General features: G+C 40.9%; 1 protein-coding gene across 5 annotated transcripts in view; it reads left to right on the forward strand.

Moving 5' to 3' along the window:
* Positions 1 to 2,724: 2,724 nt before the first annotated feature.
* SGPL1 (sphingosine-1-phosphate lyase 1) overlaps positions 2,725 to 23,710 on the forward strand; it is a 56,771-nt gene continuing 35,785 nt past the window's right edge. The window contains exons 1-2 of one of the 5 annotated variants that reach the window (XM_045567993.1): positions 2,725 to 2,858; positions 3,606 to 3,676. In XM_045567993.1, coding sequence (XP_045423949.1) covers positions 3,650 to 3,676 — 27 coding nt within the window. In that variant the 5' untranslated portion in view covers positions 2,725 to 2,858; positions 3,606 to 3,649. Of the gene's footprint in view, positions 2,859 to 3,605; positions 3,677 to 5,481; positions 5,503 to 6,632; positions 6,708 to 20,396; positions 20,446 to 23,710 lie in introns of those variants that run through there. The other 4 variants (XM_045567995.1, XM_045567996.1, XM_045567998.1 and 1 more) reach the window with 4 other exon arrangements.

Consider the following 23,710-nt stretch of genomic DNA (forward strand, 5'->3'; position numbering starts at 1 on the left):
TCTCCACACTACCCCCCTCCAAGTCCTCTGTTATCAGCAGGAATTTCAGCACCGAGCTGGGTCCCATAGCCATTTCCAACCCCTCCCAATCTTTGTTTATCCTGGAAGGTGCCATGATATGGTGCCAAAGGACAACATAGGGAGCATTAGTTCATTCCCTCGCCCCACCCGCATCCATTTTCTTCATCAACTTCCTTAAATCATCCCAAACAAACACACAACATTAATAAAGCCATTGTGCTTTCTGGCTGGGCGTGGCAGTGCATACCTGCAGTCCCAGCTACTTAGGAGGCTGAGGCAGGAGAATTGCTTGAGCCCAGGTGTACGAAGCTGCAGTGAGCCATGGATCACGCCTGTGAATAGCTACTGCACTCTAGCCCGGGTAATGCAGGGAGACTCTGTCCTAAAAAAAAAAAAAGAGAGAGCCCATCTCCCCCCCGCCCCCCAAAAGAAACCATTGTGCCTTCTCTGTATACAGGTGTCTAGGGAATTACTCCTCAAGCTTTATTGTGCATATATTAATATATCACCTGAGGATCTTCTTGTTAAAATGTAGATTCTGATTCAGGAGATCTGGAGTGGGGTTCTAAGAACCTGTAGTTCTAACAAGCTCCCAGGAGATGTCAATGCTGCTCTCAGGAAACCGCACTTTGAGTATAGAAGCTCCATACAACCCCTCCTCTGCCTCCACCAGCCAGCTAAGTGCCTCCTGATGTTGTTCTGTGGTCAGAGGGAATATGGGGTAGGGGAGAAAGGCAGCCTGAAGTCTCTCTCCCTCTCTCTCTCTCACACACACACACTCACACACACCCCACAGCCTCATGAACTCAGAGTTGCAAGCCCAGACCCTTGTTCCAGTCTGAGCTCTGCTGGGACATGCAAGAGTCACATCCTTCTTTGGGCCTCTGTTTCTTCGTATGTATTCTCTGGGCTTGAGCTGGCAAATAGCTGAAGGCCCCTCTAGCTCTCACATTCTTTGATTGTAATTAACCAACAAGCATATTTGAGATCCTCCCTACCAAGTGCAAAGCCTCGGCTTCCCATCCAAACTCCATCCCGTCCTGCTTGTGTGTCTTTGGGAGGATCATTATCTTCTCTGGTCTTAGTGCCCTTGTTTACAAGTTGGGAGATGATGAGAGTCACCTGACCTGGGCAAGCGAGGACATAAATAGGGCCTGTATGAAAGGTACAGGCAAAGTAAGGATCAGTTGATATGGTTGAGTCGAATTGTGCATCTGGGAAGAACGAACAGACTGCACGCTGTGTGTCAGAGTGCTGGGAGGAATCAGATGTGACCCTGCCCTGCAGTCATGGGGTGCACAGATTCTAGATTAAAGGATGGGGGGTGGCAACTAAGAAGGGGTGTGTGTGTGCAGTTCCTAGGATCTGAAGAATTAAAGGAGATAAAGAATGTGGAGGGCACGCCTGAAATCCTAAAGTGTCAATAACTCTTGATAAGTAGGCATTGGCAGGAGGCTCCAGAACATTTTCTGACCCTTCAACACTGAGAAGCATGCTTGCTGGGGAACAGCAGTGAGGGTGGCCAGGATATGGGGGTGTCAGGGCCTGATTCAGGGGCTCCAGATGGTAGAGATGTCTGGGAGCTCTGATCGGGAGGTGAGGAAGTCCAAAGGAAGTTTGACTCCTTCAGGGCCTTAACCATCCTGGCAGGAAATTGGGAAGTGCTGATGGACCGTGCACAGGAGGACAGCTTGATAACAAGGAATCTCATCCCAAAAGCACTGTGTGAGGATAACCATGGTAGTGATGATGATGCCCTAATTCTAGTGTCATGACAATATTTTGCAAGGAGTAGAATTGGGTACCCTCATTAGTGTCACTTTTGTTTGAAAGATTTCAAGATTCCATCTAGGTGTCACTTAAAAAGTACATTGAAAAAATACTGTATTCAGGTCACTTATCAGTTAGTCACCGCGCTGCCTTCGGCTTTCACCAAATCAGTGTTGTGACATCACGGATTCCATGGCAAGTCATGGAAAACCTGAGATTTAGGGTTTTCATCTGGAAATGAAGGTGACCTTTGAGATCCTGGTGGGCCCTTTCACTTGAATAACAGAGAATTCCCAACATTGCTGGTGAAAATAAAGTAGTAGTGCATTGTCACCCGACACCTGCAGTTTCTGCTCCCCAATTTGGGGGTGGGGTGTGGAGAGGATGTGGATGGTATTTTCATTAAGTGAGCTGTCATACCGCCTTTCTTCAGGCTCCACGGACCTCGATGGAAAAACCAAGTTTCTGAACCCAGGAAGGAGCCAAAGGGCAAATAAATTTTAAGGGTCACCCAATAAAATCTCAAATCCCGCCTCTGGAGACCCATCTGGGTGGTTGTTTTGGATCAATTTGTACAATGATCTGCAGGCCGACTCTCTCACAGGCTCCAAGTGACCAAATGTGACCAGAAAGTTGGTTTTGTAAAAGGTAACCGGAAAGAGAAGTTGGTGACCCAGCGCAGACAGCAGCTCAACACCGGACAGGATGAGACACGCACAGGGGGGCCTGACTGCCGCCCCAGGCCGGGTCAGTAAGAGGGCGCGCATGCGCCGTGTGTGTGTGAGTGTGTGTAGGGGGGGCGGTGGAGGCGTGCGCGCGGCCGGCGACAGCGGGGCCGCGCACGCCGGGGTTTGGGAGCCTGGCCGGCGCCGCCGGAGCCATTTCCAGGAGGGGAGGGGCGGGGCCACCGGGGGCCGGGCCTCCAATCTCGGCTGCGGCAGGAGGAACCCGAACCCTGCGGCCGGCGAGTCGGTCGCGCGCGGAGGGAGGGACGCGGGAGGTGGAGCCGGGCCGGCGAGCCGGGGTGCCTGAGGAAAGGAGCGGGGAGCTGGTTCCGACGTGAGGAGGTGGAAGGGCCGCCCGGGGCTCCGGAGGAGCGGGGAGGGTCGGAGCTGGGGAGCGGAGGACAGGGGTCCGGGACCGGGAGGGTCGGGCGGGAGTCGGCGCCCCGGCGTGAGGAGAGGGCGAGGGCCAGGCGGGGTCAGGGGTGAGCAGATGCGGCCGGCGGTGCGGCCTGGGGCGGGCTCGGGCCGAGGGGGCGGGGCCTCGCCCGAGGTCGGAGGAGCGCGAGGCTCGCGAGTGCACGGAGGGAGGCCGCGGAGCGAGAGGGAGGCGGGCCTGGAAGCCCACTCCCACGGCGGGGTCGGAGTGGGCTCGGTCAGCCGGGACTTGCTGATCGTCCAGACGCAAGGGCAGGGTCCCGAGGAGGGAGCGGTGGAGACGAGAGCGAGGCCAGTCTCTCTCGAAGGGGAGTCCGGGGGAGGCCGGACCCGGGTCAGGTTGAGTGGGCTGGGCTGGAGGCTCGGACCCCGCTCTGGGGCGGGCCGGGCGTTCCCCGCAGTGTCTCCCGGGGTGGAATGCTTTGTGGGAGTCTGGGTCTGGATTCGTTTCATCAGCTGTGGGAGGGATACCTAGTTGCAGCCGGATTCCGATTCGCTGGGTTGGCTTGTAGGGGTTGAGTGTGATAGCTGCGAGTGAAATCTGAGCCTTCAAAGGAGGGAGAGAACCATAATTTGGCTGCTCTGGCGAACCGAGGCGGGCCGGCGAGACAGTTTAAAGCTTTAGAAGTAAACAAACCTGGTTACCTTTTACAGACACTGAAAAAGGGGAGGGCCGAAGGAACGGCTGGAAGAGGAAGATGCCCAGTACAGACCTTCTGACGTTGGTGAGTTTTTTCCAGACATCCTCCTGGCTAGAAGGCACCTGTCCCCTAAGTTTTATTTTTAGTCCAAAGGATCAGAATGAGTAGATTTCACCGCTGATGCTTACTTTTGGTAGCTTTGCACGTCTGCCACCTTTTATTTTGGATTACTGATCAGGATGAATAAATGACTGAATTAAATATATGAATACAGTATATGTAGGACTTAAACATTATTGAAGAAACGTTTTCAAAATTCCTTTTTTTTTTTTTCCTTCCCTGTGTTGCCAGGGCTAGAGTGCAGTGGGGCCATCACAGCACACTGCAGCCTGGAACTCGCTGCCTGCCTCAGGCAATCCTCCTGCCTCGGCCTCTGGAGTAGCTAGGACTGCACAGTCTTGTGCCACCTCCCCTGGCTTTGTTTTTCAAAATTCTTGCAGTTGGTTTTAATCTCTCCTTTCCCATACTACCAGAGCACTTTTAAAACCTCTATTATGTTTTATCAGGGTCTTTATTAAGTGCTCGTCTCCCAGACTAGAGTATGATTCCCTGGAAGGCAGATATCATGTCTTATTTGTTTAGAGATGAATAAACAGCTATCATGGTGCTCTGATTATAGTAAATGATTAACAAATGCTTGTTGGATTGAACTAGTCTGAATTTAAGTTCTTTTGCTGGGCTGAGAAGTATGCCTGCTTTGGTAGAGGCTGTTTTCTCCTCCCCTCCTGAGATCTTTCTGTGCTGTTTGTTCACCGAGCAGGGAGAATAGCATTGTCAAATGAGTGTTTACCAAAATGACATTTTATTCTTGAGACATTTGTGATTCTGTATGGGCTCTTCAGTGTGAGAATTGTGGCGAGCCCGTAGCTTTCGATTAGCAATATGGAAGAAGTGTTTGGGTTTAGTTTTGTTTAATAAGTTATTTCTGTGAGTCTGGTATATCTCTTTGTGCAAAATCAGTGATTAAAAAACAATTCCTTTCTCTTTCCTTATCTTACTATCCCCAGAGAGTTGGTTGTTGTCACAGGGAAATTGGCAAAAATTAGTAGTGATATTTTCTCATGCCTGGTGCTGCCTTCTTATAGTGGCAAAACCTGTCAGGTCTGTAGGAGGAATAAAGGAGAGGGAAACTAAGTTGTAATCCATTCTGATTTGAGGCGGGCAACAAGAATAATTTTAGGTTTTGTGTGAGAAACATAGATAAATACTTGGTTTATCCACAGATCCCAATGAAAAGTTTACCTAAAATAGTTTCTTGCCTCAAATTTGATGGATTTTCAGTGGATAAATAGCCGTATATAATTTTAAATTATTGTTACAAGAGCACTATGATCGAAACATTGGAGACTATGAATAAACAAAAGAAACAAATTCCCCAACCCCACTCCAATAATTCTATCACCCAGAGGTAACTACTCCTAGCATCTTGGAGGGTTAATGCAGAATGACTTGTAACAATTGGAAGTTTCTGTTTTTCCTCTTATAGCTCAGTATGTTTATGTAAATTATAGATTCCTGTATGTGTGTTGGATATTTCTTCATGCACAGAGGTGTGCTTATTCTTGGGCTTATGGGTTTACTTGAACAGTCTGAGCAGTTATTACTTTTATTCAGAATATGAACTTTGAAATCAGTTTTGTTTTGAGGTATTTCTCTAGCTGTTGCTACTACCTTTCACTTCTCACTTGATAATCTAGAATATTTAGGAGTGTTACTTTGCTTGTTGCTCTATAGATATGAGTGGCCCTTGGCAATTATTTCTGAAGATGACATTACATGTTACATGAAGCGCTTTCACTAGAAAAGTTGTCACCCTTCCTTGACTACAATGTGCTATTTGGGGCTAAATGGTAAGAAACCAATGACCAGGGCTGGGTTTTCAATGGGACACTAAACTGTCATGATCTGAGTTCAGGGTGTTTCTTTAACTATTTTATGTGGTGTGTAAGAGGAGTTCTTGGCCTTCCAACTGAGAAGAAGGCTTTCTGTTCTTTCTGTTCTCTAAATAACCTCAGTGCAGTGTAACATCTCATATAGTCTCAGAATCAGAAATAATCTTAGAAATCATATGCTGCAACTTCTTATGTTGTACACAGGTTTTTAAAAATGTTTCTGATACATGAATATCCAGTCACACATCCTTTCTGCTAGTGGAATAATTTGAACAAAAGCTAGGAAACAATGCAGGATAGACTCAGGAATAATTATTTAACTCTGGCAGCTAACATTGAGCATATGTTACATGTTAGGTGTAGGAATAGATACTCTACATACTCAGTTTTCACAAAAACCCTTTGGAAAATATGCTAGTATCTTCCTTTTATAGATAAAAAACTCGACTTATAGAGGGTAACCACAGCAATTAAGTGGTGGAGCCCTCCCTCTTACCTACTTTGTGACACTGCCTCTGGCAGGGGACAGAGGTTGCTGACCATTGCAATTGATGGGACAGGGTTTGTATGGAGCAGGAGGGGTGGGTGGCCCCTCATCTGAGGTGTACTTTGAAAGTGGGGGAAGAAAATCGTTTGTCTCCTAGTGTAGTCTTGTCTGAAAATATGTGTTTTATTATAAAATGTTCTTGTTTATTTTCCCTTATGTTACATTTAGAGAATTATATTGAAATTAAAAAAAGTTTGTAGCTCTAATGTGGCAGTGTTTTAATTTCACTTCAGAATAGTAAAAGGGCATTCATTACAAGATATTTGTAACAAGAAGAAGGCATTGGGTTATGGAGTTGAAAACCACCTGTGTGGACAGCATGTCATGAGGGAAAACTTGAAGATCATCTGGAGTCTTTTGATAACAAATTTCGAATCCAGACTGAGGAGCTCCGGCTGTCAGCCCTCAGTGCATTCCTTAATTTTGTCCACATTTGGTTAGGGTATTTAGCTGGCCTTTTCCCCTTTGCTCCTATCGGACATGTCATGGACTGTAATACTTTCTACCTAGGTCTCAGAGAGAGTGAAGTGAGTGCATGTGTTCCTCTGCTGAGAGTTGTGGTGCTTTCAGAGGGAATTCAAGTCTGAGGATTTTGTAGCCGACTTTCTCCACTGTGGTAACCATTCATTTTTATCCATGTTGTCATCCTCAGTCCCAGGGGGTGGGATCACTTTGCAAGTTGCCAAATACTTGTAGTTTTTAAGGAAAAGGTGCTTTATAAAGCCAAGTCTACCCCGTAGGTGGCTTTTCTCTTTCCCATCCAAAGATGATGAATAAATTAACTGGTATTCATAGATGAATCAAAGTTAGCATGTATAGGCTAGCAGTGCTGGATGGGGTTTGAGTGATACTTGTTTATCTAGGGCAGTGTTTCTCAACCAGGGGTGATTTTGCCCCACAGGGATATTAGGCAATGTCAAGAGACATTTTTGGTTGTCATAGCTGAGGAGTGCTGCTGGCATCTGGTGGGTAGGTGTCCAGCTAACATCCTATGATGCACATAGTCCTCCACAACCAAGAGTTATCTGGCCTAGAACGTCAGTAGTGCTGAAGTTGAGAAACCCTGTTCTAAAGTTCTTTAACATAGATAATTGGGTATCTTTGGAGTCTGTGCTTTCATATGGGTGGGGAATGAGTCATTCCTTGCAGTTTAATGGTTCTCTTGCAGTGTTACTTGGCATTATTTTGCCCAGGGATCAAGTCCTGCTGCTCTGGAATATGTATTAGGGCGTGGACAGCATGCCCTTCTGCAGCAGAGCAAAATTCTTAAGAAATGCTTTGCTTTGCAGTATTTCTATGGTCCTCTTTTCTTGTTTTGAAAGCAGCAAGCCTCTCTCAGTTTTGTTTTTTGGGTTCAGAAATCTAATCTTTCCAGGCCTTTGAGCTTTGTCTTTGACCCTGGAATCTTTTTGAGGGATGCTTTGTTTCTCAATAAACTGAAATACTGACATTAAAAGCTCATTTCTATTATTTCCACCTTTTGTCTTGTTTGTAGGATTAGCTAGAAGAAAGTGAAAATTCATTGGGACTGGTAGGTAGGACATTTAAAATTTTGTTGACATTTGAGTGACCATTATAGGATGAGCACTGTATTTGGCATTCTCCCAATCTTATAAATGAAAAAGTAATTTCTCCAGCCTTTGATCTAATGAAAAGGGGAGTTATAAATAGATAAAATCCAAATCCTAGTATTTGGCTTAGTTTTGCAGTTTGTGTCAGGAATTTTTAGTAACATTTACCTTCTTAATTAGGTTTTGCCCAATCTAATATTACATACAGTTTGTACACCTTGCTGGGAGAATTGAGAATCAGCCAGGGGTTAAGAATTTTCCATAGAGAATTGATTTGTAGTGAGTCATTATGTGTAAATATATGGAACCCAATTATCATGCTGTGGGGTGAGGGGAGCCATCTGGGAGGATGGAATAGTGAAGGCTGAAAGTCATTCGTTGGATATGTCAGTCATCTCCTGGTACACTTCACCAGTGTAATTGAGGAGATCTAGGGCCTATTTACAAAGGCTGGGCAGGGCTAAGGAAAACCAACAGGGGATGGTGAAACATCTCAGGGCTGGCCACAGGGGATTCGTTATTACTCTTAGGCCTGAGGGGGGGGGGGTGGGAGTGGTTTCTGGAATGCTGAGAGAGTTCTGCTGAAGCAGGGGGGACCCTGTAGGAACGTAGCCACTGCCCACCAGTGGCCAGCAGGAAGGGAATCAAAGGGAATGAATACTTCAAATCTCTTTCCACCCTCTGATCTCCTGCTGGAGACTTCCCTTGGTCCAGCCCAACTGGAGACCAGAGGTTAAGGAAGTCTGGTTGATTTAATTCATAGAGGGCAGGCTCCTGAGGCACACTGCAGAGTTAGGGAAGGTTGTATGGAGGATCTGGAGGAGAAAGGGAGAATACCCAGCATGCCAAAGTTGAGGTCAAGTTAGTTTTAAAAGGCACAAATGAAGAGAGCATTCAAGCAGAATCTTGAAGATGGTTAGGGTATTGATTTTTATAGAAAAGAAATGTTCTCACTGATACAGTAACAGAAGGATAGATTCAGAGGCAAAGAGTTGCCACAGCTTTGGCAAGCCCAGAGCTGCTTTGTTCTAGTAGTAGCCTTAGAATCTTAATTGCTTGAAGGGCATTTAGAAGCCCTGTAGTCTAGCTTTCTTGCTGGCTAGGAATCGCTTCCACAATGCCCGGTCAGGAGTGCATGCTGAATACTTCTCAGGGAGTTCTTTCCACCGTTGGACCGCTTGAATTTTTAGAAAGTTTTTCATTTGTCCAAATCAATGAACGGATCAGTTAGAATTAGGTTTGACTATATGTAACGGAAAAACTAAAGTAATAGAGATTTTTAAAAGATATAAATGTATTTCTTTCTTTCTTTTTTTTGCTTTTTTTGAGACAGGGTCTCACTCTGTTGCCCAGGCTAGAGTGCAGTGGCATCACCGTATAGTAGCTTCCAGTAACCTCAAACTCCCAGGCTCAAGCAATCCTACAGGTGCAGTGCCACCACGCCTGGTGAATTTTTCTTTTTTTTTTCTTTACCCCTGGCCTCAAGCAGTCTTCCTGCCTTTGCTGCCCAAAGTGCTAGGATTAGATTACAGGTGTAAGCTACTACACCTGTCCATATTTCTTTAAGTGAAATGTGGAGTAGACAGTTCCTCACTACCTATGAGGTTCATGTTTCATTCAGCAGGAAGAGGGAAGGGACGAAAAGGGCTTGCCCTCCTTTTTAATTAAAATGCTTTTGGAATTTATTATATGTACAGAAGAGTATATAAAGCACATATCTACATTTTAAAGAATCATAATAATGAAAACAACCATACCAGGTTAGGAAATAGAACATTTACCCCCAAACCCATATGCCCTATCCTGTTATAGACATCCCCTTCCCTTCCCTCTGGGGATAAACACTATCCTGATTTTTAGAATAGTTATTCCCTTGCTGGTTTTTTTTTTTTTTTTTCCCTCAATAGTGTTACCACCTATGTATGCATCCCTAAGTTTAGTTTTGTTTTTTAACTTGATGTAAATGGATTTATATGTATTTTTTGTGATTTTCCTTTGTTGCTCAGTATTTGTGAGATTCTTCCTTGTTGCATGTAGTTTAGTTCATTCATTTTCATTGCTGTATGGTACATTGTATTACTAAACTGCAATTTATTTATCCATTTTACTTATAAGAAACATTTGTGTTGTTTCCAATTCAGGGCTTTTTTGAACATTAGCACTACAAAATTTCTTGTATATAACAAGTGATCACAGGTGCAAGAGTTCTTCCGGGATTTATACCTAGGAGTGGAATTTGAGGATTGTAAAGGGCATACATCTCTAACTTCACCATACACTGCCAAAATTTTCTAAAGAGGCCTATACAATTTACACTACAGTCAACAGTACATGGGAGTTCTTGTTTCTACCCAACTTGACAGACATGGTATTTATAAGGCTTTTTGTACTTTGCCAGTCTGGTAGGTGGGTAAATCTAATTGTGGTTTCCCTATGCATTCTCTGATTACTAATGAGGTTAAGTATCCTTTTAACTGTTTGATGACCATTAACATCCTGTTTTGTGGCTGCCTCTTCAAGTCATATGCCTTATCAATTTTTTATCTTTTTCTCCTTGTTCTGTTAGCTTGTGTTGTGTATTTGCCGAGGTTTTGTTACTAGGTACATACAGATTTAAAATTGTTACATCTTATCTGGTAAGTTGAGCTTTTTATCTAGTGCTTTTTAACTTATATTATAATGTAGCTACCTTAGCTTTTTGTCATGAAATAGGCAAACCACAAATGTTTGATGAATGAATGAATTGCCTGTTGTATAGGCAGAAGCTGCAGAACAATCCTCCTAGTCCATTATTCTGGCACAGTCATTTATACATCAGTGATTTGTTCTGTTATACCATGAAGTGAATAAATCACTTTTTTTAATAAATCACTTTTGAATTAAAAAGAATCATAGGGCTTTCTTTTTTGAGGTATAGTTTGCATGCAGTAAAGGGCACAAACCTTAATTGTACAGGTCAATAAATGTTTACATATGGGTACACTGTGCTCACTACCTAGATCAAGATATAAGAAATTTCTAGCATTCCAGGAAGCTTCTCATGTTCCTTCCCAGTTGATATGTGCCAAAGGTAATCATTCTTTTCACCATAGATTTGTTTTGCTGATTTTGAACTTTATATAAATGGAAACACAGTATATTTTCTCTTCTGTGAGTGGCTGTTTTGCTCAACATTGTGTCTGTGAGATTCAGCCATGCTCTTATGTAGCAATAGTTTTTTTTCTTATTGCTGTAGTAGTATAATACAATGTTTAAATATTTCAATTGATTTATTCATTCTATAGTTGGTGAACATTTATGTTTCTAGTTTTTTGGCTATTACGGGTGACACAGCTACATTCTTGAACATATCTTTTGGTAAACATAAAACATAAATAAGTCCAGTGTAAGGCAGGAGGGTCATTTGAGTCCAGGAATTTGAATCCAGCCTGGGTAACTTAGCAAACTCCATTTCTAAAAACAAAAGACAAAACATAAATAAAATTGCTATGTCGCAATGTGTACTGCCAAACAGGTTTCCAAAGTGGTTGTACCAATTTATACTCCCATAGGGTTTTTCATAATAGATAACTTGTGGATTTAGCTTTGGGCAGCAAATGTTAAATTTCTTTTATCTGCACACTACACATTGGCAAGAGCACTGGGATCTCTTTCCTGAAGCTGTGTAGTCACTTTAAAAAATGTGAAATGCCCTTCCTTTTTTGTCATTTCCCAGAGAGTGAAGCCTACTGCATTCTTACTTCTCTGTAGTCTGTAAATATTGATAAACATTTGATGGGAAAAAAGTTTGGTTCTTTTTGAGTATTAAAAGGGCCCTGTTAAAGGCAGAATTTAGTTATAAAACAACATTTATAGTAGTTAATTCCGTTGCTAAAATCATAATAGTCTGTAACTCTTCAGAATCTAAGTAGCTGTTGTGATATATTTACACTTTATGCTCAGTATTGGAGAGACCGTGTTCTTTGGAGTCTTTCTCTGAAGAATTTAAGTTCATTCTTTTGAACTGCATTTTGGCAGGTGGGTCTAAAAAGGAATAGATCAGTTCTGTATTGAGTTCCAGTCTTAATGGCACAGAGTCTTTGAGACAATTGAGACAAATAGAAAATTCTATTTTCAAATTCTATTAGAAAGGGATTTAGGGCAACTGTGAGAATGCCATGGTAGGCCTGCTTCTTGTCCGGCTATTGGGCTAGGGTAGAAGAAAGCCTGGGACTATATTACACAGCCCTTTTTGAAATCATTTTCAAATGCCTTCCTAAGAGTCTTCGCCATAGCAGTCAACAGCAGTCTATTTGGATGACTGAAAACATAAGTTTATGATCTGTAAACACAGTAGGTAACTGATTTAATCTTGTTCTGTAGGTAGATAAGAGGGCACTGCAACCTTCTGATTGATTTAGTAGATTGTTGAAGGTTAAGAGTTGACTTAACATCTTTCTTACAAAACTGAGGAGCAGCTCATTACAAGATGTATTTTATTTCTACCATCTGTAAGAAAATACAACATGGGCATGGATATCAAGCAACTTACAGCCTCTCCCATCTCCTTTGTGACTTTGCTTGGACTTTGGGAAGGTTGCTTTTCCTTGCTATTTACTCAAGAGGAGAGGAAAATACATTTATTATCACAGAATTCAGATTCACTAAATATTAATAAATATTATCTGAATTGTCTATTACTTTATCTCATTTAATATTCACAACCACCCTGTGAGTGGATAGTGTTATCTTTTTTTCCTTGAAAACTTTGTTAAATTGTAGCAATGGCATCTATAATATTTTTGCAAATGAGCAAAATCCAGTTGCAAAGAAGTGCCAAAGGTCACACAGCTTCTAAGTGAGAGCTAAAATTTTTTGATTACCAATATAGACTTTCTAGGACACCACAGCTGCCTTTCTGTAGACCCATTAACATGACTCTCAGAGAGTCCACAGGAGTAGTGATGATGTGTCAGTTTATGGGAATTCTCAAAGGTGACTATCCTTTTCTGATATCTGGGTAGTTGCTGTAGTATATGCTTGGAATTGCCAAAGAAAAAATAGTGTTTTTTAAGAGTTTCATTATTTTAATTCTGTTTATAAATTCTTTAAAAATACACCTTTAGACAAGTTATGCTTAAATATTTATGATTGCTTTCATTTGGAATCCAGAGCTTTACTCTCTAATTCTGGAATTGAAGTTGCTGCTATCTTTGGCCCATTTAGAAGCTTTTTTAAAAGGCCTTTTTTTTTTTTTTTTTAAAGAAAACCTATGAATCCAAAGAATCTTTGGTGATTGGTCTTAGCTGAGAGAACATTTGGTGAACACAAATGGAAATAGAATTGCTAGGTCATGATGCATTTTTAAGTGTACGACACATTGTTTTTTTGTGTGTTAAGAATTGTTCAGCCATCACCAAAATCAATTTTAGAACATTTTCCAAAGAAACACAGTGCTCAGCAGTCACTTCCTTATTTCCCTCCAGTCTTTAGTTCTAGGCAATTCTCAGTCTACTCTCTGTAGATCTGCTTAGGACAGTAAATGAAATCATACAGTATGTGCTCTTTCATGATTAACTTTTTTCACTTATAATGTTTTCAAGTTTCATCACTGTTGTAGTGTGGATCAGAACTGCACTTTTTATTGCAGTTTAGGGCCTTTCCTACAGAATCTTAAGTAATGGATATATCCAGTAGTGTCTCTTTTGTTCTTGCCTACAGGAGATACAGGGATCTTGGGTTTACTTCACGTATAATAGGACCCTTTGTAATGCTAAAACTACTTCTCTGATTCATTGTAGAGCAGAGGTTATTAACTGGACAATATGGAGCCCAGTGACTGGCTTTCAGGATGTCTTGAACTCTTTGACTCTGTAATTATTTACGAAATTTTATGTTTGCAAGCATTTTTGCGATTGGAGGGAGTTTGGGGAACTGTGAAGATCTCTAGCTTTTGTTAAAAGATAATTTTAACAGGCCAGGCACAGTGGCTCACGCCTGTAATCCTAGCACTTTGGGAGGCCGAGGCGGATGGATCGCTCGAGGTCAGGAGTTCGAGACCAGCCTGAGCAAGAGCAAGACCCCGTCTCTACTAAAAATAGAAAGAAGTTATATGGACATCTAAAAATATATATAGAAAAAAAATTAGCCGGGCATGGTGGCGCATGCCTGTAGTCCCAGCTATTCAGGAGGCTGAGGCAGAAGGATTGCTTGAGCCCAGGAGTTTGAGGTTGCTGTGAGCTAGGCTAACGCCACGGCACTCTGGCCAGGGTGACAGAGCAAGACTCTGTCTCAAAAAAAAAAAAAAAAAAAAAAGATAATTTTAACAAAATAAAATCCTGACTCTTGTACAGATATAAAACGAACACACGTGAAAGATCATAATGAGGAAACCAGGCAGCTATTGTAACTGGTTCAAAGGACAAGTCCAAAGAACAGATACGTGTATAGATCAGGAATATTGAAATTAATGTACAAGTGGAGGCAAAACTACTTTCTTTCCTACGGGGAGGGAGGTCAGTTGAACCTTTACTGGACCTCACAGAATTTGCATATTTATAGATGAAGATTAGTTTGCATTGCTATCTACTTTTAGAATTGTAGATAGCTTCCTTATAATCAGAATCAGGTAACCTGGAGGGGTGTCCTAGATAATGTGTAATTTTCCATTGGAAGCATACATTTCCCTCTGCACTTTAAACATATTATCAAAAAGGCTGAAACTCTTCCAAATATTAATTTTAAATTAAATTCGCTCAGCTGTTTACTTCAGTTTTTAAAAGCAGCTCCTTGGTGATTTCAAAGGTAGACTTTCCAAAGGGTGTTTATATAGGTTAAGGGTCAGTCAGAGACCCAGGCATAAAACAGGTCCCTGTTTCATTCTTTATGTTAGAAATCTCTAGAGAAGTAGCTTTTGCAATTTGGTTAAGCTGAGTTGCCAGCCGTGAGAAGGGAGGTCAAACATGCCTAAGTATGCCCTGTTCCTTTTGGAGTTATTTTTTTAACAATAAGATACAAAATCATTAATAAACCTAAGACCGTGTAAGACAAAGGTTAAACCATACCTGCAGGTCATCAATTTACTTAACAGATCACTTAAGTCTTGGAATATGTATGGTGTCTTGTCTCTGATTAACAGACTTGCTTAACTTAAAACATTCCAAGCCTTTAGACAAAGCTTCATTTCTTTAACCAATTACAAATCAAAGAATCTTTAACCCACCCATAACCTGTAATCCCCTGCTTTGAGTGTCCTGCCTTTTTGGGCCAAACCAGTGGATGCCTACTTATGCGTAATTCCTGTCTCCCTAAAATGTATAAAACCAAGCTGTGACCTAACCATGGCAAGACCTCTTGCTCAAGACTTTTTGGGCATGGCTCTCTGGGCCATGGTTGCATATATTCTTCTCAGGATAAACCTCTTTAAATTATTTTACAGACTTTAGGTTCTTTTCTGTTGGCAGGTTATACTTCTCAGTATATATTATATTCAGTATTTCTCATCTCTTATAGCAGTGTGACTATTATAGGGAAAGGATTTCTACAAATGGTTATAAATTTGGAAAGTCTAGGTATCTTAACTCCATGACAATGATGGATAATCCTATTAACATAGTAAGATAAGTATGAGAAGGGAGAAGCTCAGATTACTTCTCCAATTGTGATATGCTTAGGGAAGTCAAGACTTCTCCTTTCTGTGTGAAGAATATGGAATTATTTGACTAGATCTTGTAATCCAAGAAATTCTTCTAGTCTTCAAAGGATGATGATCTTCATTTATACTTTGGAATACCTTTGTATATGTGCACAGTAAGTTATTTAGCTAGTAATTGTCAGAGACTCTGGAAGTTCATAGCAAATTTAGCAACATACCATGTACAAATTTGCATATAAGTTTTCTTCCCTTGCCTCCTTGCCTTATTCTGAGAGTGTATTTGCCTACAAAATCTGTAATTGCTCTTACCTCTATCCCTCAGCATGTTCCTCTGATTATTAGACGTAGGTTTGTGTTTTACTTTTCTAAGTTCCTGCTCGTACTTTTTTTTGATGTATTTCAGAAAAGAGGTGCTCAGAATTGTTACATGACAGAATCAGCATCTGTCTTTATGTGATGCCTTGTCCTGACTACAAGTGAATAAAATAACCATTTAGCAATGCTGAAGGCTGTCATCTTTTATGAGCTTAGAAGCTTTGATTTTCTGTGAATGCACTCCTCATGATTTGGGAACATTTCATGTACATCTTTTTGTGGCCAGGATTGTTTTGTACCTCAGGGATGGAAAGGTGCTTTGCCTGAATACTCCAGGGCTAAGTCTATAGCAGTTAGACTTCGTAGTGCTGTGGAACAGTACTAAGCATACAACATCTGACTCTTGACAAGGCGTGGCTGGAAGGGGAAATGTGCAGTGTTAAGCTTTTGAAATGAACTTCTTAAGATCTGGATCACTTGACTCACACAGTGGGATTTTGGGTGAAGTATATGGTTTGCTCTTTATCTTCTAAGAAACGATGATTCAGCCTCTTCAAACAATTCTGTATCATAGTCATTACTGGTTACTTGGAATGGCTGTTTGGTCTTGTTGCTCAATTCTTACTTCTTCTTTAATGACCCAAGGGAGTTTTCCCTTTGGGGTTGTGATCTGGTTTTGATGATAAACTTTAGTGCCTTTTGAGGCTTTAAGGACAATAGTGTTTTCTTACCTTTTTGCTTTGCACTTTGAAGTTCTGCAGAATGTGATATGAAAGAGAATCAGATTCAGTTAGCTTTGTTTTCTGTTTTTAGGATTTAGGACAGAAATCAAGTAAGAATAAATACACTAACCTTTTGGGTCTCTCTGTATTTTAACTTCATTCCCTAACCTGAGTCTCAGTCCTTAGAGTACCCTTTGATCTTAAGACTCTAAGGCAGTGGTTGAACTGGATAAAACCAGTTTTTCTTTTCCTCAACAGCCCATTCCTGCTTTAAAGCTCAGATTTCTGGTTCTTCTGGAACCAAAGTATTGGGTGCAGTTATATTAGAGGTGAAGGAAGGAAAAGGAAGACACATACTTTGTTCTTTGCAGGATTGCAGGGTGGAAGATTTTGATTTTCATTAATGTCTGGCCAAAGAATAAATATTAACCAGGAACCATTAGTTGATCTCTAGTGGATTGACATGACTGGGCCCTACTTTAACACTTCCCAGGAAAGCTTGCTGGATACCTTTTTCCCCTTGTCTGAATGCTGGGTAGCCGCTAAGTTTGGTGTCTAGGTCTCAGTAGTGTGTTAAGTCAGCTATTGGATAATTCTTTTATAAAAGAAAGGGATGGGAAGAGAAGAGGTTCTTAACCAGGGATGCCTGTCAGAATCACCTGGGGGGGGGGGTTATGAAATACACATTTCTGGGCTCCATCCTGCACCAAATGAACTTCTGAGTGGGGTGTTCTGAAACATGATCCTTGGGTGATGCTAATGTACCCCATTGGTTTAATGGAAAGAGTATTGAACAAGAACTTAGATTCTCTTTGCCTTTAGTTTGACCCCAGGGAAGGCACATTTTGGTATTAGTCTTTGTGCCTCAGTTTCTTCATCATTGAAATGGGATTGGACAAGGTGCTCTCTGAGGTTCCTTTGAACAGTGGCATTTTGTGATTTTGGAGACAACTCTCCGAAGTACTTTTCAAAATAATTTCTTTTAGTCTTTCTTTTGGAAGCAGAATAAGTAATATGAGTGTAAGTCTTCAGCTGAGAGAAGAATGAAGTTTGCAGTTTGAGAAAGTCACTTAATAGCAGTCCACATGCTAAAAGTGCTTAGCCTTTGTAGGACATTGTTCAGGTAATTTGGCAGTGTTGTCTGTCTTAGTTGGGAGAATAGTAATTAATCGCTTCTCTGAGAACCGTCTGTTTAGAACCTGTTGATCGTATGATTTGTACCACTGATAGTTTGGTTCTAGAAAACTGGGCTGTGGAAAATATGGAAAAAACAATGTATTTTGAGCCAGAAGATTTGAATCCTGGCTCTGCCATTTCTGAGCGTGTGATCTTTGGGTCTCAGTGTCTTCATCTGTAAAGGATGGATTCAGCTCTGATGGCCTGTGATGTGGCGTATCTTGTGAGTTTGTCACAAGAGTGCTAGTGTGTGCAGAGTCTGGTTATAGATAACCAGCCATTCCCCTCTGCAGATTCAGTCTTGCCACTGTGTCTTGTTAAGCTTGAATGGGAGAAATGTGGGAGACGGGAGGCAGAAACTTCCTAGGAGCTTGCAAAACAAAACTGTCAGAAGTATATACAGTATTGTAATTATTTTACTTTATTTGAATAAATGTTGAGTTCCTATTATGTTGGAGACACCTGTTTTAGGCAGCATAGGAGATATAGGTAAGAGGGAGGTATGCTCCCTCTTATTTGTATTCTTATCAGCTTATGCTACTGTAAGGGAGTTCATATATTACAGTTTGATTATTCTCTCTCACCAGGGTTGAATGCTTTGCCTCTGGGACAAGTTAACTCACCGTGCAGTTGGCTAAGCAGTTTGGCCCTGGTTGACTTTTGAGAAATAACCTGAATTGAGGCCTAGTGGATAATTGTCACATTAGAGATACAAAAAAGACATTGTACTATGTTGTGAAAGTAAACCTTCTGTAGGAAAGTAGCTTTCCCAGAACCTTGATTTTATAGTGAATCTCCAGAGAGCAATAAAATCGTTAAGGCATTGCTGTTTTGAATGCTTCCGGCCCAAGGCCTCTGTTGTGGCCAGTAATGCATATTCAGACAAGCAGGTAGTTTGAGAGGTACAAGTTGTTATAGGAGCCTAAGGAAACTAGCTTGTGTTTACTTTAGTTTTGACCATACAACAGTCGCTTACTTGGTGCTGTAGTAATCCACTGAGCAAAATTGCTACATTTTCCTTGGCAGGAACTAGCTGTCTCTGTAGGGAAGTTCAGACATTATTAGTGGAGCGGATCAGCCTGACAGTGGGAATGTTTTTCTTTAATCTTCAGCCTGATTTTCTTTAATGTGAGCAGAGCAGTAAGGAGAAAATACATTGGAATATCTTGTTGGTTTCTCTGCTTTATAGCTCTTTACTTTTCTTTGGTACTCTTCTTTTAGGTCATACTTTTCTGGTTAATGTTTGGATATTAATAGTGTTTTGAAGCCCTGAGAGATAGTTCCGGACATCTCTTGGAATTCAACTCGGAGTGTCCCGACTCTGCTGCTTTCTATCAGTTTTGCAGAGCAAATCACTTAACCTTTCTTGACTTCAGTTTTCCTAGTCTATATAGTGATACTGTGTGTTCTTAATCTAAGAGCCTCGTGAGTTTATAAAATGCAAATAAAATAACATGAAAGTCATTTAAAATTTTAAGTTGTGTGAATGTTACCATGTATTCTCTCCAAATAAGTTAATGCTTTTTAAGTGCTCCACCCTTTTCTGGGCATGTTGTCATGGCCGGTTGAGCCTTCTCTTTCTAAGTTAGTTTTAGTCTCTCTGTAGTCAGGTGGTCACCTAATCTTTGAGTTTTAAAGAGAAAAGAAAGTTTTCAGTGAAACAAATGGGTGAACTCTCTGATCCCTGTAAAATAGTTCCTGCACAGAATAGGCACTAAGGAAATAATTGTTGAATGACTGAAACTCTTAAATAGCAGTAGGCATGTCTATACCAGTGACAGTGTTACAGGGTAGAGCTCTTTCTAGGTTGGCATGGCTGAGGGGCTGCCTGAATGGAGATGCCATTGCTTTTTAATAAAACAAATACAGGTGGTGTCTTAGTCCATTTTCTGTTGCTATAACACAGTACCACAGACTGGGTAATTAAGTTTATTTGACTCACGGTTCTAGAGGCTGAAAAGTCCAAGAGCATGGTGCCAGCGTCTGGTGAGGGTGTTCTTACTGCATAATAACATGGCAGAAGGACAAATGAGCATGTGAGCCAGAGAGGATAGGGCCAGAACTTCATCCCTTTATTAGGAGCCCACTCCTATGATAATGGTATTAATCCATTCATGAGAGCAGAGCCTTCCTGATCTAAACGCCTCTTAAAGGTCTGGTCTCTCAACACTGTTATCATGGCAGTTAAATTTCTACATGAGTTTTGGAGGGGACATTCAAACCAAAGCAAGTAGTTAGGCCTATTGCTTAATGGAGAAAGGACTGTATTAGCTCCAAGGAAAGACACATCATGCAATGTGAGTCTGGAAATGTTTGCCAGATGGCTTTTCTCTTTCAGTCGTATTCATTTGTAGAATGTCTCTTTAGGTATAACTTTGTAATGAAGAAATTTAATGAGAAAGAAATATCACTGCCTAATTGTCAGTTGGTCAAGAGCTACATCAGTTGTCAAAGTAGGTTTTTAGGAGGGGTGAGTAGGGAGTGGATAGTGTTACAATGGGATATTTCCTTAAGGAATCTTTTGCTCTTTTGAAGCGATTTGGGGACTGAAAGAGTTTAGTATCATTGGGTATAGCTGTGGGATAGTATCGAAAGGAAAGTAACTCATGACTGGCTGGAATGATTTATCTCCTGGGCTTATTACTTCATATCATAATCTTGGCCTCACAAAAATGTTAAAAGAATAAGTCATAAGTGTGAAATGCACTGAGATTGCGTAGAGTGGAAAATAACGTTAGTATTATCTTCCTTACAGCATTACACAATCACATTCTAAATTTAAGGAAGCCAGAAGTGAAATCACTCTGAGGCACTGGTTTAAAGAGTGCAGGTCATGATCCATTTAGAGGGACACAAAATCAATTTAGTGGGCCAAGCATTGGAAAAAAGGAAGAAATACAAAAGGATGTGAGTGTATCACAAGTAACGAGGTGTTAGGTATTATTTGGTTTTGTATTTTTCTGTTTCTGTGTGTCCTGGGTTATGTTGTAAATACATTTCTGTGGGGCTGTATTGGAACAATTTGAAACTCAATGGTCTAACAAGTATCATGCCCTAGATTTACAGTATTTGTAGACTTCTGCTGTTGTGTACATTCATGAAAGTGTCTTGCTCCCTTGAAGTGATTTGAGGGCTGAAAGAGTTCCTTGTCATTGAGTGTCATAAATTCTAGCAGCTGCCTTTTGTCTAATAATGACTAGGAATATTGAGTAGTATTTTGATGTCTTTTAGGCATGAGTTGAAACCTAGTCATTAGATTGGAAATGGAAATAACAAGAGAAAGGCAGGTTACTTATCATTTGACAATATCTTCTTTAAGTAGTTAATATTTTGAATCTTCATACTACTAAGATTATCAGAGGTTTTTTTTCATTTAATACTATACTTTTAAAAAGATTTATGGTATTCTGTACTGTCATTCATTGAGCAAGGTGTGTTTTGTGTTTTTGTTCTAGAGGCACATTTCCAGTTTTATAACAGTGAAGGAAGGAATGCTTTACTTGTGGAAGCTTTACTGAAACTACTGTTCTGTTAACCAGTAGCTGGAGATATATACCCACCCCCTCCCGCAGGACAGGCATATATATATAGACAGACACAATTTATTTGTTTTGTGACTGTATTTTTCCTGTGTTTCTTCTTCTAAATAAAGAAGTAGAAGCACAGACTAGTGAAATAATTTGCCTGGAGTTACACAGTAAACTAATGGCCTTTGTGGATGACCATTCATATTTCTTATATTTCCAGAGACATACATAGATTAAGTTGAAATAAACAGAAGTCTAAGAATTGTGATTATATTATAAATATATGTGCAGATAGATGTATTGTTATAAGCAAAATGTATAGTTATAAGCAAAAAGACATGATGAGAAATAATAATTATAACCATATAAGATTCTTGTGCCATCTCTATCTAGATGTTTATCTGTAGTCATGACCTAACTATACAATTTTAGTTTGTTATCAACAGTACCATATATCCAAGGTAGATTCTTCCAGGAATATAAATTGAACAGAAAACGCGTGGGATGCTGCTGGATTATAATATGTTAAGTGATCCTCTGCCCATGAGTACTGAAAATCAGGAATTGAAACAGAGTACTTAGTACTGAGTCAGAAGGCTTTGGTTTTTAGTCACCACTCTGTCACATGCGTGTCTGTATGAGCTTAGACACACCATTTCACTTTGGACCCTCTGCTCGTAAAGTGAAAATGTTGCCCTTGACCTTCCAGGTTCCCTTCAGCTCCTAGATTCTGTGCTTCCCAAGGGCTGGAGTATTGCATCATGACCCAGCCTGGGGTTTGTGCTGTTTTCAAGGCCCAGAGGAACTGCCTCATCCTTTTTTCCAAAGAGATAGAATACATTACCCCATAGAGCCTAATGATGCATAAGCTGTCAGTGTTGTGAGATGCTTCTTAGGGACTGAGCCTAGGTTGTTTGTAGTAACCTAGAAGAACTTTAGGATGATGCCAGGAGATGTAATTTCTGTAATCAACTAGTTGCTTACTCAATAATCTTGTCGGGACCCATCCAACTACAGTGTCATTCTGTCTTTGGAGGTGGAGCATTTACAGATATGTCTCCTCTTAAAGTATCCTCTTTGAATTCAAAGATTCCCTTTATCCTCTTAAGAATCGAAACAATTACCAAGAAAATATATTGTTGCTGAATACAATTTTATAAATGTTAGTGAGGATTGTCTTTATATCTTAATTTTAAGGCTTTTTAAAAAATTAGTTTACATTTACTGGGTTTTTTCTGTCTCCTGATACTAGTTATATTACTTTTTGTTCAGCGCTGTGAAGAGTTGGTACTGTCGATAGTCATCTTTTGACATTGGTGACCTCTGTTTTCTGGGTAAATTAGGAATTAGTATCACCAGAAGAAAAGCTGATCTGAATGATTGTTCTTTCATCATTCCATTCATTACACACCGTTCAACCACATGGTTTGACCACAGTGGTAACACTAGAAGATTCTTTTTTTAATTTTTTTTCATAAGAGAACATGGTCTTGCTCTGTCCTCCAGCCTGGAGTGCAGTGGCACAGTCATAGCACACTGTAACCTTGAACTCCTGGTCTCAAGTGATCTTCCTGCTTCAGCCTCCCAAGTACCTAGGACTATAGGTATGCAACACCATGCCCAGATAATTTTTAAATTTATTTGTGGAGTCAAGGTCTTGTTATGTTGCCCAGGTTGGTCATGAACTCCTGGCCTCAAGTGATCCTCCTGCCTCAGCCTCCCAAATTGCTGGGATTACAGGTATGAGCTAGAAGATTCTTTATAATGATGGAAATCATGACATATCTTTGATGATAGACTCCTGTAGTCTTTCGCAGGTTTTGACTCCTACTGCGACTGTTTTGTAGGGTTGAAGTTGTTGATGCAACAGTGGGCTCTGGGGAATGGCCACCAAGAACTATTGGAGGGGTTGCAGATAAACTGTTTCCATGGATAGCCCTCTAAGGAACCCTATGTTAATTAGCTTATACCACAGTCTAATTACTAAGGGTATTGTCTTAGTCTGTTCAGGCTGCTGTAACAAAATGCCATAAACTGGGTGGCTTATAAACAACAGAAATTGATTTCTCAGTTCCCAGAGGAGGCTGGAAAGCCCAAGATCAAGGCAGCAGCAAGCAGATTTGGTGTCTGATGAGGCCCACTTTGTAAAAGGTGGACCTCATAGAAGTTGCTCATAGACAGTGCATTCTCACCATGTCCTCAAGTGGTGGAAGGGGTGAATTAGCCCTCTGAGGTCTCTTTAGTAAGGGCTCTAATCCTATTCCTGAGGGCTCTGTCTTCATGATCTAATCACCTCCCAAAGGCTTCCACCTCCTAATATGATCAGCTTGCAGGTCAGGTTTTAACATAGGAATTTTCGGGGGACATAAACATTCACTTCATTGGAGGTATAAATGTTTTCAGCAAACATTTGTTGAGTACCTGTCCTCCTAAGCTTTCACACTACCATTATAACATTACATATGGATATTCAATAGGAACATAACTCAAACCAGTGTCATTATCTTTTTCTCAAAGTATCTACTACCTTCTTCAGCTTCCCTTCCTCTTCTAGTCTTACCATGGTTAATAGTGGCACCATTTAACCAGTCTCTCAAACTTGAACTTGAAAATCTGGAATTATCCAAATTTCTCCCACTCCGTATTTCCCATATCTATTAATAATAAGTTACCAA

The sequence above is a fragment of the Lemur catta genome, chromosome 14 (assembly GCF_020740605.2).
Source record: "Lemur catta isolate mLemCat1 chromosome 14, mLemCat1.pri, whole genome shotgun sequence".
Classification (NCBI taxonomy): Eukaryota; Metazoa; Chordata; class Mammalia; order Primates; family Lemuridae; genus Lemur; species Lemur catta.